The 19,263-nt window shown below is 43.6% G+C and overlaps 1 protein-coding gene across 1 annotated transcript; it reads left to right on the top strand.

Annotated features, from left to right (window-relative positions):
* Window positions 1–506: 506 nt before the first annotated feature.
* On the top strand, window positions 507–5,556 carry OR2H2 (olfactory receptor family 2 subfamily H member 2). Its single transcript, XM_069562765.1, is given in 6 exon segments — window positions 507–564; window positions 2,736–2,796; window positions 2,905–3,502; window positions 3,504–3,701; window positions 3,703–3,865; window positions 5,408–5,556. Coding segments are annotated over 6 exon segments (1,227 nt in total).
* The last annotated feature ends 13,707 nt before the right edge of the window (window positions 5,557–19,263 follow it).

The raw sequence follows: 19,263 nt of genomic DNA, 5'->3' as shown, positions 1-19,263 counted from the left end.
ATAGACATATTTTATGCACTCTTCATTACTCAAATTGTTGGCAATTCCCTGGTGGTCCAGTGGTTAGGACTCCACATTTTCACTGCATGGATTCAATGCCTGGTCAGGGAACTAATATTCCACAAGCTGCAAAAAAAAAAAAAAAAAAAAGTTATTAAAGGGAACAAATCTTATCCTCAAAGGGAAAGTAATAATGGAAGAAGAACTAGAGAAGAAGACAAAAAGGAGTCCTAACAAAAAGGGGATGAAATGTAGCTTCTAACATAAAATGGTGACTCTCTGATGAAGAGATGCTTTGTTGTTCTTGTTGTTTAGTAGCAAAGCCCTGTTGACTCTTTTGTGACCCCATGGACTGTAGCCTGCCAGGCTCCTCTGGAATCTTCCAGGCAAGAATACTGGAGTAGGCTGCCATTTCCTCCTCCAGGGGATCTTCCCTCCCCGGGGATCAAGCACACATCTCCTGCATCCCCTGAACTGGCAGACAGATTCTTTACCACTGAGCCAACATGGAAGCCTCTCCCATTCCAAAAGCTTCTGGGACATTTTCTGCCATCAAAGCTACCCGTATGCTTGCCACCACATCCTCTGAGTGGCTTCCTATGATTGTCTCTTCTCGGAAGACCCCCAGTTCTTCCCCTTGACTGCCAGAGTGGTTCCACATCTCGCAACCATCTGTGAGCTCAGTTCAGCCCAGTCACTCAGTCATATCCAACTCTTTGTGACCCCTGGACTGCAGCATGCCAGGCTTCCCTGTCCATCACCAACTCCCGGAGCTTACTCACACTCAGGTCCATCCACTTGGTGATACCATGCAACCATCTCATCCTCTGTCGACCCCTTTTCCTCCTGCCTTCAATCTTTCCCAGCACCAGGGTCTTCTCCAATGAGTCAGTTCTTCGTTATTAGGTGGCCAAAGTATTGGAGTTTCAGCTTCAGCATCAGTCCTTCCAATGAATATTCAGGACTGATTTCCTTTAGGATTGTTTGTGAGCTCCCCTGTGATCCAAACTGCCTTTCACAGCAAAGATCCGGGTCACCTCCAGGATGTTTTCTTGCCTTACTTGCCCAAAATCCTCCTTACTGTGCAGACTTCCTTCTCTCACACACCCATCATCTTTGCTTTATTTGCCTTCAGTTTCTTGGCGGTCTCAACATTTTCTATCCCTTTCCTCCCTTTTGAACTACTGCATGAGGCCAGCTGTACACCAGCCTCTGCTTCTTCTGGTGAGACTTGAACCCATCACATTATACTTGAAGACTTGTTCATTTCAGTAGCTAAGGAAAGGCTACTATAGGACCAAGGTCACACATAAGTGATAGGCACCGGATCTTTTATGGGGAAATTTGCTATAAAAAACATTATTAGCAAAATTATGAGTATGAGCTACAGTCAATGTTTTGCCAATGGTGGATTTTCTATATTGAGTAGCTGTACTATGTTTACATAAAAGAATTTCCTTTTGATTAGAAACTACATGCTAACACATGAAGGTGTGAAGAAGCATTATGTACACAACCTACTCGCCAATAGCTCTGAATAAATATAACTGTGTATATAAAGAAAAGATAGAATCATTTAAAAGTGGCAAATATGAACAATTCATTGATCAAGAATAAACAAGAATTTTTAGACTCGGAAATTTTCTAAAAGTTTCAGAGTTGGATATAGAAAGTTTTAAAATCTCAAATACTGAGTAGAATTAAGAACATTCAACAAATTCTATGTTCTACTTAAATATCTCAATATCAACTCAGCATATTTTGCTTTTGATGTAATCTTATCTGAAAGGGAAAATATTTTTTTCAATTACATCATCTTCCTTATTTCAAGGTCCAACTAGTATAGATGTTTCTACTTCCAAAGCAAGACAGCTGGCAGCCTGTTTGGTCTTATTTTGTGTCGTGCATGTAATGTTAAGTTGAGCTTAGGGCTTTATTAAAAGAAAATTTTATTTATTTATTTGGATGCATGAGGTCTTAGTGTGGCACATGGGATCTTTAGCTGTGACATGTGGGATCTAATTCCCTGACCAGGGATTGAACCTGGGCCTTCTGCATTAGGAGCTCGAAATCTTAGCCACTGACCACCAGGGAAGTCCTCAGGATTTTTATTTATACAAAACACTCTTGTACTTAGTTTAATAAATTACCATTTTTTTTAAATATTTGTCTATGTCAGATCTGATATGTATGTGGGATCTGGTTCCCTGATCAGGGACCAAACCCTAGCCCCCTGCATTGGGAGCTCAGAGTCTTAGCCACTGGACCACCAGGGAAGTCCCAATCACAAGTTTTTCATGGGACAAGATAACCTAGTTAATATCTCTGTGCTGGGGTCACTTCATACAGAGAAGAAATGTCCTTAATTCATACATTCTGCCTCTGGTGGCTCCCCTACAAATGAAAGTAAGGTGGATAAAACATGAGTGATCCAGAAAATGTATGATCCAAAGTTGGAAGTACTGCATAGACACTCTCAGGAAGGAAACTCAGTAAAAATGAATCCTTTGGTAATGATTTCTGACAGAAGAGAATACTGAAAACTACCACAGTCCTCAGAACAAAATAGGCATTTAATAAATGATTGTTGAATTAAGGAAAACTGATTGATTATTCCCTGTTTCACATCAGTTTCTTTTGCCTTCACTCAGTACGTCTGAGATACCAGTGTGAGTCTCCATCTGTCTCCTGCACATTCACGGCTTCCTCACTCTCACCGGCCCTCATTTGATCAGGAGGAGCAGGGGAAGAGAAGGCGCTGCTGGATGCTGATGTGCTGGGAAACAGGCTGAGTGAGTGACAACAGAAGAGAACTGCCCACCTGGTGTGACCTGACAAGCACCCAGGCTGAGTTCTTATAAGACAGGTGGGAACACACAGCTCAGACAGCCCTCATCCCTCTAGGTCTGGACAGGAACAGGCCATCGTCAACCACAGCTCCCCAGTGGACTTCTTCCTTCTGGACTTCTCTGAACACCCAGGGCTTGAAAGAAACCTCTTCGTGGTTGTCTCGATCTCTTACCTCCTGACTCTGGTGGGCAACACACTCATCATCCTGCTGTCCGTGCTGGACCCCAGGCTCCACTCCCCGATGTACTTCTTCCTCTCCAACCTCTCCTTCCTGGACCTCTGCTTCACCACAAGCTGTGTCCCACAGATGCTGGTCCACCTCTGGGCCACAAGGAAGACCATCAGCTTCCTTGGCTGCTCTGTCCAGCTCTTCATCTTCCTGTTCCTGGGGACCACGGACTGTGTCCTCCTGACCGTGATGGCCTTTGACCGCTACGTGGCTGTCTGCCAGCCCCTCCACTATGCCACCATCATCCACCCCCGCCTGTGCCAGCAGCTGGCGGCCGCGGCCTGGGTAATGGGTCTGGTCCAATCAGTAGTCCAGACACTGCCGACCCTCCACCTGCCCTTCTGCCCACATCGGCAGACAGATGACTTTGTATGTGAAGTCCCTTCTCTGATTCAACTGTCCTGTGGAGACACCACCTACAATAAAAATCCAGTTAGCTGTGTCCAGTGTCATCTTCCTGGTCATGCCGCTTACCCTCATCCTTATCTCTTACGGTGCCGTTGCCCGGGCAGTGCTGAGGATTAACTCGGCCATAGCATGGAGGAAGGCTCTGGAGACCTGCTCCTCCCATCTCATTGTGGTCACCCTCTTCTACAGTTTAGTCATTGTGGTCTACCTCCAGCCCCAAAAATCCCTATGCCCAGAAGAGGGGCAAGTTCTTTGGTCTCTTCTATGCAGTGGGCACTTCTTTACTTAATCCCCTCGTATACACCCTGAGGAACAAGGAGGTAAAGAGGGCGCTCAGGAGGTTGCTGGGGAAAGACAGGACTCCAGGGAGAACTAAAAGTAAGCTGCCTGATGTGCTTTCATTGAGAGGATATTCTTTATTCTTTTTTGAGCAAGTTTGACCTCTCCAGTCTACAGCCTTCCCTATAACTATCCAAGCCGCTCCAGTGGGTCACTGTGTGTGTGTGTGTGTGTGTGTGTGTGTGTGTGTGTGTGTGTTACAGGAGACATGTATGTTAGAAAAAGGGAAACAGAGTTTAAAAAAAAAAAAGAAAAAGAGTAACGAGAACTTCTTCAGGGTTGCCAGGGTCTCAACAGTTGAGCAAAGCAAAGACTAAACCCCTGAGGTCTCCACTCCCAGGCAGAATATATTAATCATGTCTTTCATTTGTTATATCCTAATTCTTTGACAGAAAAACATCTATTTCTGCTTTATTGCCTACGCCAAAGCCTTTGACTGTGTGGATCACAATAAACTCTGGAAAATTCTGAAAGAGATAGAAATACCAGACCACCTGATCTGCCTCTTGAGAAACCTACATGCAGGTCAGGAAGCAACAGTTAGAACAGGACATGGAACAACAGACTGGTTCCAAATAGGAAAAGGAGTCCATCAAGGCTGTATATTGTCACCCTGCTTATTTAACTTCTATGCAGAGTACATCATGAGAAACGCTGGGCTGGAAGAAGCACAAGCTGGAATCAAGATTGCCAGGAGAAATATCAATAACCTCAGATATGCAGATGACACCACCCTTATGGCACAAAGTGAAGAGGAACTAAAAAGCCTCTTGATAAAAGTGAAAGAGGAGAGTGAAAAAGTTGACTTAAAGCTCCACATTCAGAAAACGAAGATCATGGCATCTGGTCCCATCACTTCATGGGAAATATATAGGGAAACAGTGGAAACAGTGTCAGACTTTATTTTTGGGGGCTCCTAAATCACAGCAGATGGCGATTGCAGCCATGAAATTAAAAGACACTTACTCCTTGGAAGAAATGTTATGACCAACCTAGACAACATATTCAAAAGCAGAAACATTACTTTGCCAACAAAGGTCCGTCTAGTCAAGGCTCTGGTTTTTCCATTAGTCGTGTATGGATATGAGAGTGGACTGTGAAAAAGGCTGAGGGCTGAAGAATTGATGCTTTGGAACTGTGGTGTTGGAAAAGACTCTTGAGAGTCCCTTGGACTGCAAGGAGATCCAACCAGTCCACTCTGAAGGAGATCAGCCCTGGGTGTTCTTTGGAAGGGATGATGCTAAAGCTCAAACTCCAGTACTTTGGTCACCTCATGCAAAGCATTGACTGATTGGAAAAGACCGATGCTGGGAGGGATTGGGGGCAGGAGGACAAGGGGACGACAGAGGATGAGATGGCTAGATGGCATCACTGATTCGATGGACGTGAGTCTGAGTGAATTCCGGGATTTGGTGATGGGCAGGGAGGCCTGGAGTGCTGCAATTCATGGGGTCGCAAAGAGTCGGACACGACTGAGCCACTGAACTGAACTGAACACATGCTTTGACATCTGGGGTTTTGTTGACCCTGGAGGGACTTGCCCCAAGACTAGCTTATTCCTGAACCTCCTTGGTGGCACAGTGGATAAGGATTCACCTGCCAGTGCAAGGGACACAGATTCAACCCCTGGTCCTGGAAGATTCTGCATGCCTCGGAGCAATAATGCCACAACTACCAAGCCCCTGCTCTCGAGCCTGAGAATTGCAACTAATGAAGCCTGCCAGCTCTAGAGTCCTTGAGCCAAAACTAGTGAACCCCAGTGCTGCAGCTTCTGAAACCTGTGTGCCCTCCAGCCAGCAAGCCACAATTACTGACCCTGAGTGCTGCAACTACTGAAACCCGGGCACCTAGAGCCTGTGCTCCACAATAAGAGAAGCCACCACAGGTGAAGCCTGTGCGCTGGAACTAGAGAGCAGCCCCTGCCACAACTAGAGAAAGCCCTGGCACAACAGTTGCGCAGTAAAGAGGTCACCCTGAGAATGGCTTTGCAAATGCAAATCAACCAACTCAGAGCTCAGTCCTCAACCACCTCCATCAAGCCCCACACTCTGGAGCACTATCCACCTGCCCTAATCTCACCAGGGCCAGGTTCCAGCCAACTAGAAACAGCCCCTGCATCAGAGTCCACTGAAATTATAAAAACTATCTAGTTCTCAACCTCCTTCTCCTGTCTTGTCCATTCCTTTCTGCTGAAACCACCTGAAAGCCTCTTACCCACAGTTCTCTGCTCCTCTCTCTTCCTGTGACCAACCTTGCTGCTTTCTAACGTGGCCCTGCACGGCCACCTCCTCTTGAAATCTATGAGTAATAAACCATCTCTTCAGAGGACATCATTTCGAAACTGTTGGCATAACCAAATTTCATATCTGTATCTATTAACACACTATACTTTAAGACACAGAGATTTAGAGATGTGTCAGTTACCTCTTCCTGTCAGTTAAAGTAAGCCCCCCTCCCCTTACAGATCTCACAAATAGAAATTCTCACCTCCAAACTCACTGAGTGTCATGTTGCTCCTGACTGGCCAGACCCTAGTGACAAGAGAGAACCTGCCCACTGGAGCTGGGGATTTACAGCCTGCAGCTGTTACAGGAGGAAACATGGGATCCTTCCAAGAAAGACTAACCCAGGGCATTCCCTACCCAGTGAGGGCCAGAGTTCAGGGAAATGCTGCCCTTTCAAGAAATGTGAAAACAAACCTAGGATCCCTCTTTGCTCCTCCCTTCTTGTGAGAAATTACCTCCCTCCCAGAGACAGAACACACCTGGACTCCCCAGCTGCCTTCATTCCTGATCAGAAACATTTTTCCCCCCTCAGGAGTTTTCACATATCCTTGGCCACAAATGCAGCATCAGAATCGATTCTCTTGCTCTGTGTCCTAAAGGAGTAAAATTCTCTTCAAGACAGAATATTCTCAGCTTATTTATTTTCTGCAGTTTTTGTTGCTTAGTTGCTAAGTCATGCCCAACCCTTTTCTGACCCCATGGACTGTAGTGCACCATGTTCCTCTGTCCGTGGGATTTCCCAGGCAAGAACACTGGAGTGGGTTGTCATTTCCTTCTCCAGGGGATCTTCCCTACCCAGCGATTGAACCCACATCTCCTGCATGGGTTCTTTACTACTGAGCTACCTGAGAAGACCCTGTTTATTCTCTAGCAATATAAAAATAAATAAGACAAGGAGTAGAGTTAGACTGTGGGAATTCTGACAGGTTAAGGAAATGGAGCTCCAGCTTTGCTAGGAGCAGCCGTGAAGAGATACCCCACACCCAAGGTAAGAGAAACCCAAGTAAGATGGTAGGTGTTTCAAGAGGGCATCAGAGGGCAGACACACTGAAACCACACTCACAGAAAACTAGTCAATCTAATCATACTAGGACCACAGCCTTGTCTAACTCAATGAAACCAAGCCATGCCTGCGGGGCAAGACGGGAGGGTCATGGTGGAGAGATCTGACAGACCATGGTCCACTGGAGAAGGGAATGGCAAGCCACTTCAGCATTCTTGCCTTTAGATCCCCATGAACAGTATGAAAAGGCAAAATGATAGGATACCAAAAGAGGAACTTCCCAGGTAATTAGGTGCCCAATATGCTACTGGAGATCAGTGGAGAAATAACTCCAGAAAGAATGAAGGGATGGAGCCAAAGCAAAAACAATACCCAGTTGTGGGTGTGACTGGTGATAGAAGCAAGATCCGATGCTGTAAAGAGCAATATTGCATAGGAACCTAGAAAGTCAGGTCCATGAATCAAGGCAAATTGGAAGTGGTCAAACAAGAGATGGCAAGAGTGAACGTTGACATTCCAGGAATCAGCAAACTAAAATGGACTGGATGGGTGAATTTAACTCAGATGACCATTGTATCTACTACTGTGGGCAGGAATCCCTCAGAAGAAATGGAGTAGCCATCATGGTCAACGAAAGAGTCCGAAATGCAGTACTTGGATGCAATCTCAAAGACGACAGAATGATCTCTGTTCGTCTCCAAGGCAAATCATTCAATATCACAGTTATCCAAGTATGCCCCAACCAGTAACGCTGAAGAAGCTGAAGTTGAATGGTTTTATGAAGACCTACAAGACCTTTTAGAACTAACACCCAAAAAAGATGTCCTTTTCATTATAGGGGAATGGAATGCAAAAGTAGGAAGTCAAGAAACACCTGGAGTAACAGGCAAATTTGGCCTTGGAGTATGGAATGAAGCAGGGCAAAGACTAATATAGTTTTGCCAAGAAAATGCACTGGTCATAGCAAACACCCTCTTCCAACATCACAAGAGAAGACTACACATGGACATCACCAGATGGTCAACACCAAAATCAGATTGATTTTATTATTTGCAGCCAAAGATGGAGAAGCTCTATACAGTCAACAAAAGCATGACCAGGAGCTGACTGGCTCAGATCATGAATTCCTTATTACCAAATTCAGACTCAAATTGAAGAAAGTACAGAAAACAGCTAGACCATTCAGGTATGACCTCAATCAAATCCCTTATGATTATACAATGGAAGTGACAAATAGATTTAAGGGCCTAGATCTGGTAGATAGAGTGCCTGATGAACTATGGAATGAGGTTCCTGACATTGTACAGGAGACAAGGATCAAGATCATCCCCACGGAAAAAATGCAGAAAAAGCAAAATGGCTGTCTGGGGAGGCCTTACAGATAGCTGTGAAAAGAAGAGAAGTGAAAAGCAAAGGAGAAAAGGAAAGATATAAGCATCTGAATGCAGAGTTCCAAAGAAGAGCAAGAAGAGATAAGAAAGCCTTCTTCAGCAATCAGTGCAAAGAAATAGAGGAAAACAACAGAATGGGAAAGACTGGAGATCTCTTCAAGAAAATTAGAGATACCAAGGGAACATTTCATGCAAAGAAGGGCTTGATAAAGGACAGAAATGGTCTGGACCTAACAGTAGCAGAAGATATTAAGAAGAGGTGGCAAGAATACACAGAAGAACTGTACAAAAAAGATCTTCAAGACCCAGATAACCATGATGATGTGATCACTAATCTAGAGCCAGACATCTTCGAATGTGAAGTCAAGTGGGCCTTAGAAAGCATCACTACAAACAAAGCTAGTGGAGGTGATAGAATTCCAGTTGAGCTGTTTCAAATCCTGAAAGATGATGCTGTGAAAGTGCTGCACTCAATATGCCAGCAAATTTGGAAAACTCAGCAGTGGCCACAGGACTGGAAAAGGTCAGTTTTCATTCCAATCCCAAAGAAAAGCAATGCCAAAGAATGCTCAAACTACTGCACAATTGCACTCATCTCACATGCTAGAAAAGTAATGCTCAAAATTCTCCAAGCCAGGCTTCAGCAATACTTGAACCGTGAACTCCCAGTTGTTCAAGCTGGTTTTAGAAAAAGCAGAAGAACCAGAGGTCAAGTTGCCAACATCCGCTGGATCATGGAAAAAGCAAGCGAGTTCCAGAAAAACATCTATTTCTGCTTTATTGACTATGCCAAAGCCTTTGACTGTATGGATCACAATAAACTCTGGAAAATTCTGAAAGAGATGGGAATACGAGACCACCTAACCTGCCTCTTGAGAAATCTGTATGAAGGTCAGGAAGCAACAGTTAGAACTGGACATGGAACAACAGACTGGTTCCAAATAGGAAAAGGAGTGCGTCAAGGCTGTATATTGTCACCCTGCTTATTTAACTTCTATGCAGAGTACAGCATGAGAAATGCTGGACTGGAAGAAACACAAGCTGGAATCAAGATTGCCGGGAGAAATATCAATAACCTCAGATATGCAGATGACAGCACCCTTATGGCAGAAAGTGAAGAGTAGCTAAAAAGCTTCTTGATGAAAGTGAAAGAGGAGAGGGAAAAAGTTGGCTTAAAGCTCAACATTCAGAAAATGAAGATCATGGCATCCGGTCCCATCACTTCATGGGAAATAGATGGGGAAACAGTGTCAGACTTTATTTCTTTAGGCTCCAAAATCACTGCAGATGGTGACTGCAGCCACGAAATTCAAAGACGCTTATTCCTTGGAAGAAAAGTTATGACCAACCTAGATAGCATATTCCAAAGCAGAGACATTACTTTGCCAACAAAGGTCCATCTAGTCAAGGCTATGGTTTTTCCTGTGGTCATGTATGGATGTGAGAGTTGGACTGTGAAGAAGGCTGAGCACCGAAGAACTGATGCTTTTGAACTGTGGTGTTGGAGAAGACTCTTGAGAGTCCCTTGGACTGCAAGGAGATCCAACCAGTCCATTCTGAAGGAGATCAACCCTGGGATTTCTTTGGAAGGAATGATGCTAAAGCTGAAACTCCAGTACTTTGGCCACCTGATGCAAAGAGTTGACTCATTGAAAAAGACCCTGATGCTGGGAGGGATTGGGGGCAGGAGGAGAAGGGGACAACCGAGGATGAGATGGCTGGATGGCATCACGGACTTGATGGAAGTGAGTCTGAATGAACTCCAGGAGATGGTGATGGACAGGGAGGCCTGGCGTGCTGTGACTCATGGGGTCGCAAAGAGTCGGACACGACTGAGCGACTGAACTGAACTGAACTGAATGTGTCTATTTTGCTATCTCATTCTATTTTACCCCCACATGACAGCAAGGAGATAGGGAGGTGAAGCCCAGGGGGTTCTGAGACTCACCCAAGGACACACAGTGCTAGGACTAAATCCAAGGCTCCATGACTTCCATCCGGCAGCTTCACAATTACAGGCAGTTGTTTTCATATCAACATCAAACATTTCCGTATACTTGGGCTGGAAGTCAGAACAGAGGCTTAGGAGAAACCTTAATTTCTTCAGTTCTACTGTTTCCTCTTCTCTGGCACCCACAGATGGCAGACCAATCTCTAAGACGGAGAGGGAGACATCAAAATGTGTATGCTGGTGAACAGTTTTGACAAGGAGGGATTGGTGCCATCTAATGGATCTTCCCTGTAGCTCAGATGGTAAAGAATCTGCCTACAATGCAGGAGACAGGTTCTATCCTTCGGTCGGGAAGATTTTCTGGAGAAGGGAATGGCAAACCATTCCAGTATTCTTGCCTGGAGAATCCTAGGGAAAGAAGAGCCTGGAGGACTACAACTCATGAAGTCGCAAAGAGTCAGAAATGACTGAGTGACATCTGTCATCTCAGACGCCTAACCTAAGACCTGTCCAGGGTCATCAGTCCTGTACTCTTGCTCAAAAAGATGATAATTGTCGTACTCTTATTATTAGGTATTCAAATAGTGAGTATGATATCCCAGGTACCATTTAAAGTAGTTCACACACATTGGCTCTTTTAATCGCTATTACAATACTATGAAACATGTAATATCCTTTATCAGATGCAGAAACTAAGACCTAGAATTTAGTAGTAGCTTAACAATGTCAGAGCTTTGGACCTGAGAGGACTGGATTGAGTTTTCATGATCTTCATCCTGCAGTTGGATACAAATAGTGTTTCCCCAGCCCAGGTTAGAATTCTCAAGCTCTCAGTAAACTTTGAGGAAATAGGGGACTTCTCTGACCATGCTTCCACACCTCGGTTCCATCCCTCATCAGAGAACTAGACCCACATGCCCTAAGTGTTCGCATGCTACAACTAAAAGATATTGTATGCTGCAACTGAGACCCAGTGCAACCAAATAAGATTTTTTTTTTAACTTTGAGGAAATCATCCCAGTCTAAAAAAGTGTTTAGTTGGCTTGCTCCCCTGGAATAAGAGTTTATAACATGCTCCAAAGCATCCCATGGAAACAAGAAACAATAGCCTGCCTGGAGGAAGCTTTGGTACACGGTGTGTGCTCCTCAGTTCCTGCACTGGACTCCAGAGTCCTAGAAGCAAGGACCAGGAAGTTGCAGAAAGCTGGCCCCTAATTAGTTCTATAAAAGAATGAGCGAGTGAATGTCTCCGAAGAATATGTAAAGGGTTCTGGAGTCCTAATCTCACAGATACCATCTCCCAGCTTTCCCATGGCAATGGCAACAATACCAAATTCTCTCAGGTACGTGCTGATAAAATAAGAAAAAGGAAAAGCCTAGGTTTGGTGGCTCATATGGTAAAGAACCCACCTGCAATGTGGAGCCCAGGTTCAATCCCTGGGTCGGGAAGATCCTCTGGAGAAGGGAATGGCACTACAGTATTCTTGCCTGGAGAATTTCATGGACAGAGGAGCCTGGCAGGCTACAGTCCACGGGGTCACAAAGAGTTGGAAACAACTTAGTGACTAACACTTCCGCCTCGATTCCAATCCTAACACAAAATGGCTTGGATTTAACATGTACTCTGGCATCAGCAAAGAATAGCAGCATTAACTCTATTTTAATCCTAATCTTCATTTCAGCCATCCATTAGTCCAATCTTCTTGTCTTCTTGGCCTCCTTACTAGCCTTATCATAATTTCAATATAGATCTCCCATTTTATTTCATAATTCTAATCTTGGCCTACAATGAATGCTAAGCCTAACTCCACTTTTCAAACATTTGTAATATATTTTTTTCATGATTACCTACTGGGCTACTCCATGAAGTTTCTCAAGCCCTGTCTGAAACCCAGCCTTAAGTCTGAAGAAAGAGCCCAGAACAGTGACAGAGACATCAGTGATTTACTGAATATCAGTTTATTGGATAGAGAAAGACCCTGGAGTGACCCCCGCACAGCATAAGGCAGAGAGCAGACATTAGCTGTGGGGGCAGGGATGAGAGGAAGTTACCAGTAATAGAGGGAATTGACTTCTGGTTGGCCCATCTGTTACCAGGGAAACAAGCAGAGGAGCACACCTCTCATCAGTTCAGTTCAGTTCAGTCACTCAGTCATGTCCAGCTCTTTGCAACCCCATGGACTGCAGCACGCAGACCTCCCTGTCCATCAACAACTCCCGAAGTTTACTCAAACTCATGTCCATTGAGTCGGTGATGCCATCCAAACATCTCTTTCTCTGTTGTCCCCTTCTCCTGCCTTCAATCTTTCTCAGCATCAGGGTCTTTTCCAATGAGTCAGTTCTTTGCATCAGTCCTTCCAATGAATATTCAAGGCTGATTTCTTTTAGGATGGACTGGTTGGATCTTCTTGCTATTCAAGGGACTCAAGAATCTTCTCCAACACCACAGTTCAAAAGCATCAGTTCTTTGGTGCTCAGCTTTCTTTATAGTCCAACTTTCACATCCATACATGACTACTGGAAAAACTATAACTTTGACTAGACAGACATTTGTTGACAAAGTAATGTCTCTGCTTTTTAATATGCTGTCTAGGTTGGTCATAACTTTCCTTCCAAGGAGCAAGTGTCTTTTAATTTCATGGCTGCAGTTACCATCTGCAGTGAGTTTGGAGCCAAAAAAAATAAAGGCTGTCACTGTTTCTACTGTTTCCCCTTCTATTTGCCATGAAGTGATGGGACCAGGTGCCATGTGATTAGTTTTCTGAATGTTGAGTTTTAAGCCAACTTTTTCACTCTTCTCTTTCACTTTCATCAAGAGGCTCTTTAGTTCTTCTTCGCTTTCTGCCATAAGGGTGGTGTCATCTGCATTTCTGAGGTTATTGATATTTCTCCTGGCAATCTTGATTCTACCTTGTGCTTCATCCAGCCTGGCATTTTGTATGAGGTACTCTGCATATAAGTTAAATAAGCAGGGTGACAATATACAGCCTTGATATACTCCTTTCCCTGTTTGGAACCCTTCTGGTATTCCATGTCCAATTCTAACTGTTGCTTCTTGACCTGCACACAGATTTCTCAGGAGGCAGGTTAACCCCTCTTTTAATCCAGTCAAAGATCAGATGTTTTTCTCTGATAAACTAGCATAGTGAAAGTCTCTGACCTGACCCAAAGAAAAGAACAATGATTGCTGGAGCTTGGGTCCAGCATGGAGATAGTTACTGATTAAGCTCTATGACTAAGAGGGGGAAGGTCAGTCCTGTGAGTAGGGTGAGGTAGGGCAGGAACTGCTCAGCAGGAGTGAACAGAGAGAGCAAGAGAGCACCCGTCTTGAGTGGCCTAACCGTACACCACCTCCATCTTCTTTCTCTTAGTGGAGCCAAAGAACCTCTACTCTTCTTGCCTGTCTATCAACTCCCTCTGTTCAGAAGCCCTAATGTTCCCATAAAAGAAAATCCTTTCTAGACAGACTGTAGGGGAAATACAATAGAGAATTAAATGAAGCTGTGTAAACAACATGTTTTCATGAAAACTGATTTGTTGAATCAATGGTTTAACAGAGACTTAAGGACTAAAGCCTCTTCTCCCTGGAGAAGGAAATGGCAACCCACTCCAGTACTCTTGCCTAGAAAATCCCATGGATGGAGGAGCCTGGTGCAGGCTACTGTCCATGGGGTCACAAAGAGTCGGACACGACTGGGCGATTTCACTTCCACTTCACTTAGGACTAACATTCCGAATGCATTCAGTCTGTGTGGACAGATATCTATTAGATACTCGAGGACAAACTCCAGCATGAGATCACTCAGTCACAACCTCAAAGTGTCTGAAGCAGATCAAGATGGTCAGAGACGCAATTCCAACATAAGTAGCCACTACACAACTGAGTTTGGGGCAAGTACGAGGCCAAAGGCAGAGAGAATGAAAGAATAAAGTGTACGAGTGTGTGGGTGGTGTGGGTATCAGAGAATTCTTCCAAGAGGTTTGAAACACGGCAGAGAGAACAATATTAATATGAAATATTTGCCAATTCACTATGTGGAAATGAGCTAATGTATGTTGTGCATTAAGATAGGAAGAGTTACACCAGGGAACCAAATGATTAAAGAGAAAAATGTAGGTTACTTTAGACACAGCTAGAGGGGCTTCCCTGATGTTTCAGCAGGTAAAGAATCTGCCTGCAATGAAGGAAATACAGGTTCAATCCCTAGGTTGGGAAGATCCCCTGGAGGAGGAAATGGCAACACACTCCAGTACTCTTGCTTGGAAAATCCCATGGACGGAGGAGCTTACAGTCCACGGGGTCACAAAGAGTTGTACACCACTTAGCAGAGCAGAGAGAAACATATAGAAGCTACTGAATTGGATACAAATGGTAACATTTCTACAGATAATTAAAAATCAGAAGATCTACAGCCTATGAGTGTATGCAATATGACACATAAGTTGGCAGCACTTAAGAGACTATTCAAGAACCTCAGGATTTAATCACCAGTTCACTTCTGAAGGGCTCACTGGACCATGAATAGGTCCTGACTTCTTTGAAGCCGTGGGTGTTCAGAGAAGCCCAGCGGAGGAAGTTCACCGGGGAGCTGTAGTTAACCACAGCCTATTCCTGTCGAGACCTAGAGGGCTGTCTGACCATGTGTTCTCACCTGTTTTATAATAACTCACCCTGGGTGCTTGTCAGGTCATACCAGGTGGATGATTCTCTTCTGTCCTCACTCACTCGGCCTCTTTCCCAGCACATCACCATCCAGCAGCTCCTGCTCTTCCCCTGCTCCTCCTGGTCAATTGAGGTCCAGTGGGAGGGGGGAGGTCGTGAATGTGCAGAAGATGGAGACTCACACTGGAATCTCAGACTCACCAAGTGAAGACAAAAGAAACTAATCTGAAATATGGATTAATTAATTAGTTTTCATTGATTCAGTGATCAATTATTGAGCGCCTATTTTGTCTGGAATATTGCAGTATTTCTCAATATTCTGTTATGTATCCAGAAAGTATTAACAAAGGAGTAGTTTTGACTGAATTTCTCTTTCATAAGCATGTAGTTTGGGGGTGGGGGGGGGGTTGTCCTTCTACAGTTTCTTCTTTCCTGGGATTTCTCCTTAATTTCCTGCTAGAAAAGCTCTCTTTTTTGAAGGGTCAAATGTCCTCTAGTTTCTCCTTGCTTTTGATCACTCCCACTGACTTTATGTGTTCTTTTTTATATATTTTTTATTTTCAGAGAATTTATAACTATTATTGACAGGAGAGGTAATCTAATGCAGGCTAATCTTTTTGTTGTAAATTTTCAGATTCATTTATTTTATTCTCTCTGTGTTGACTACTGGGTAAGAAGCACAAATTCTAGAATCTGAAGTTTTGAAGAGCCATTTGGGACATTGTTTAATCTTCATCTGATGCACCAAAATCCCCTTTTAACTCATTATTTTTTGAATCATCTGAGGTCATTTTTTCCCATTTCTTTTTTTTTGTTGTTTAGTTCCTTATTGATAAATGTAGTTTCTATTTTTAATTACAAATAATACCACATGACTATATACTTGCATTGATATATACCTTATTTAATATATATATGAGTATATTAATAGAATAAATTCCCAAAGTGGAATTGTTGGATTTAGGGTATATATATGAGTTTTTTCTTTAATTATATTTTTGTCACCAACTTTGGTACCACAAATGAATATATGTAATATATGTAAACTCTAAAGCATAATTTTGTCATAATTAACACTTATGGCTTTCAAATTTTCATGACAGCTTAAATGCACACATATATGGTCCTAAACACTAATTGTTCAGTTTTTCTTATATTTATTTCCCTTTAGAACCATTTATGTTTTAGGTCATAATACTGAGTGAGTGAGTGAGTGAAAGTCACTCAGTAGTGTCCAACTCTTTGCAATCCCATGGACTATACACTCAATGGAATTCTCCAGATGAATATTGGAGAGGGTAGCTTTTCCCTTCTCCAGGGGATCTTCCCAACCCGGGGGTCAAACCCAGGTCCTAGCAGATTTCTTTACCAGCTGAGCCATGAGGGAAGCCCAGGTCATAACATTATTGTACCTTTAATAGAGTGAATATATGTTAATCTCTTAATTAATTAATAAGGTAACACACATTATGGAGAAGGAAATGGCAGCCCACTCAGGTATTCATGCCTGGAGAATCTCATGAGCAGAGGAGTCTGGCAGGCTACAGTCCATGGGTTCACAAAGCGTTGAACACAACTGAGCGACTAACAGAAAACATACATTAGTTATATTCAATACATTGTGTCACCAAACATTAAGTTCCCAAAGTTAAACTTTAGACTCTAAATATAACAGGATAAGCTATCAGAGGGTTCTCAAATGCCTTATTCCCTGTTGAAAATCTTTAAGTAACTCCTATCAGCATTTAGATTGGGCTTTATTTGTTTAAAAAACAAATATACTCTGAATTTCAAAGTAGCTTCTCTCTTTCTCTGTCTCTCTGGGTAGTTTTGCTTGGTTTGAAGAGTTATGAAGAGTATCATACTTTCTGTAGTGTCCTTGGCTTTGTTTTCTTTCATTCAATTGGTATGTGGCATGTCCATCCATATCGTTGCGAGCAGGTATCATCCATCCATGTTTACTGCTGATGCTGTTCTATAATTCAGTTGTCTATTTCCCTATTACTGAAAAATATTTGGGTTCTTTTAGTTTGGCAGATATTTTCCAAATGGTCCTTCTTGAGAGTGGACAGACTTTCCCCCTAACCATCATTATATAAGAATTCACAGGGTGCATTTTGGTTGAGTTTGCTTGACATTTCTGAAGCAATATTCCTGATCCCAGTTTTACAACATCTTTCATGGGCATTTATGAAGAGATGGAAAGAGGCATCTGCTCCAGGGAGTCCCAGCGGGAACAGTGACAAGCCCTAGATCACCCAGCCAGCTAGGACTGAGCTGGAAGGCTCTGGATATCTGAGACATTTGTTCTAAAACCTGCCAAAATCTCCAGAGCATGATCTTTGACCTTGACTGATTTTCTGGATTTGTTAGAAGACCAAAAGAAAGGAGATTTTTATTTGCCTCTGAAAAAGTTTATTGTGACAGATGGGAAAAAGTCAGATGGATGCTGCAGTAAAAAGCAAAGAGAAGTCAGTTCCCAAGAAAAACCTGTGGTCAGTAAAAGGACATTGGGGCATTTAGGAGAGCCCTCCTCCTGGACTTGGGCTGGGAGGAAATCTCACATAAGAAAGGAAGAGGAAAAAGAGAGATCCAAGTCTGGATTTGCTATTCTCCTCCCTTGAAAGGACACTGTTTCTCAGAATCCAGATCCTGTCTAAGCAGGAAATCCCCAGCTCCAGCGGGCAGTTTCTTTACTGCTCTGTGGAAGTGCCTTGCAGTGTTGTCTTTTTCCACCCACAGTCCTGAGACAGCAGTTCTCCTCTACCTTTGCACCAGGGCGCAGTCTTCTTCCAGGCTCTGAGTCCTGCACTCATGGACTCTTTGGTCCCTTCTGCCCAGTGGAGGCGCATATGTTGTTCCAGGTAGGGCCCACCACCCAGGGATGCTCCTGACTACGTATAGATCCCCCTCCGCCAAACCCTTCTTGCTCTCATTCATCCTAAGGCTCCTTGCATCCTCGGCTTTCCTTTATCTCTCTATTCCTTCCCTCAACTTGTATCGTTGCTGTAATAAAAAAGCACACGTGTACACACGCCTCACTTTTCTTTCCACTGAAAGAGGAAACAGGAGAAGACAAGGAGTGTAGAAATAGAGGTTTGTATTTGAACCCTTGCTTATCAGCTACTATTAACAGGACTCTTGCTTATCAACAAAATTACTAATACTTACCTCACCTGAATGGTAAAATTTTAATGAGGTACCATTTAATAATACCTTGAGCAGTTTCTGAAATATAATACTCACTAAATGTTATTTCTCACTTTTTATTCACTTATTTATTCATTTAATAATTCATTCATGCATTTACTAAATATTTATTATTTAGTGTGCCAGACAGCATGCCTGAGGAGTGCTAAAAATACAAGACAATTAAGACACAATTATGAAGGACTTCCCTGGTGGCCCAGACGTTAAAATACCCCACTTCCAATGCAGAGGGCACATGTTCGATCCCTGGTCAGGGAACTATGATCTCATAAGCTGCATGGCACAGCCGAAAAAGAGACACAATTATGACCTCCTAGACTCTTACTGTTGAGTGAGGGTAAAGCACGAGTAAGCAGATGAACTTATGGCTGGAGAAATGGCCTCTGAGAGGTTTGCAGAGGAAGTATAAAAGAACAGAAGATGGGCATGTAACCCAGAACAGGATGGAGGAGAGTCAGGGAGCTTTTCCTGGAGGAGGTGCTGCTTACATTGCATATTACTGTAAATCCACAGTGTTGGGAATACAGTGGGCGGAAAGTCATGCTCAGTGCCTGGTGACAAAGAGAACTTGGCATGTTCAAAACATGCAGGGAGTCCAGGGAACCACGCATGGAAGCAGCTAGACCTACAGATCTGCAGCTCAGGGCCGGCTGCGAGCACAGATCCGAGGGATATCAACAAATAGATATCATCCCTGGGAAATGTCACTCCTGGGCTCTCCCACCAGGAGATTCTTACTAAGGTTCCCTGCTTCCCCAGAGAATGCAGATGTTGGCACCAAGATGGTGTAGGCTAGACTTCCCTGGAGGTCCGATGGCTAAGACTCCACTCTTCCACGGCAGGGGGCATGGGTTCAATCCCTGGTCCAGAGAACTAAGATCCTGTATGCCTCGGGGTGAGAGAAAGGTTATGAGAAAAGAGAGATTTAATTATG

The sequence above is a fragment of the Ovis canadensis genome, chromosome 20 (assembly GCF_042477335.2).
Source record: "Ovis canadensis isolate MfBH-ARS-UI-01 breed Bighorn chromosome 20, ARS-UI_OviCan_v2, whole genome shotgun sequence".
Lineage (NCBI taxonomy): Eukaryota > Metazoa > Chordata > Mammalia > Artiodactyla > Bovidae > Ovis > Ovis canadensis.
Note: the sequence above shows the minus strand (reverse complement) of the source record. Positions and strands in the feature narration are given on the sequence as shown.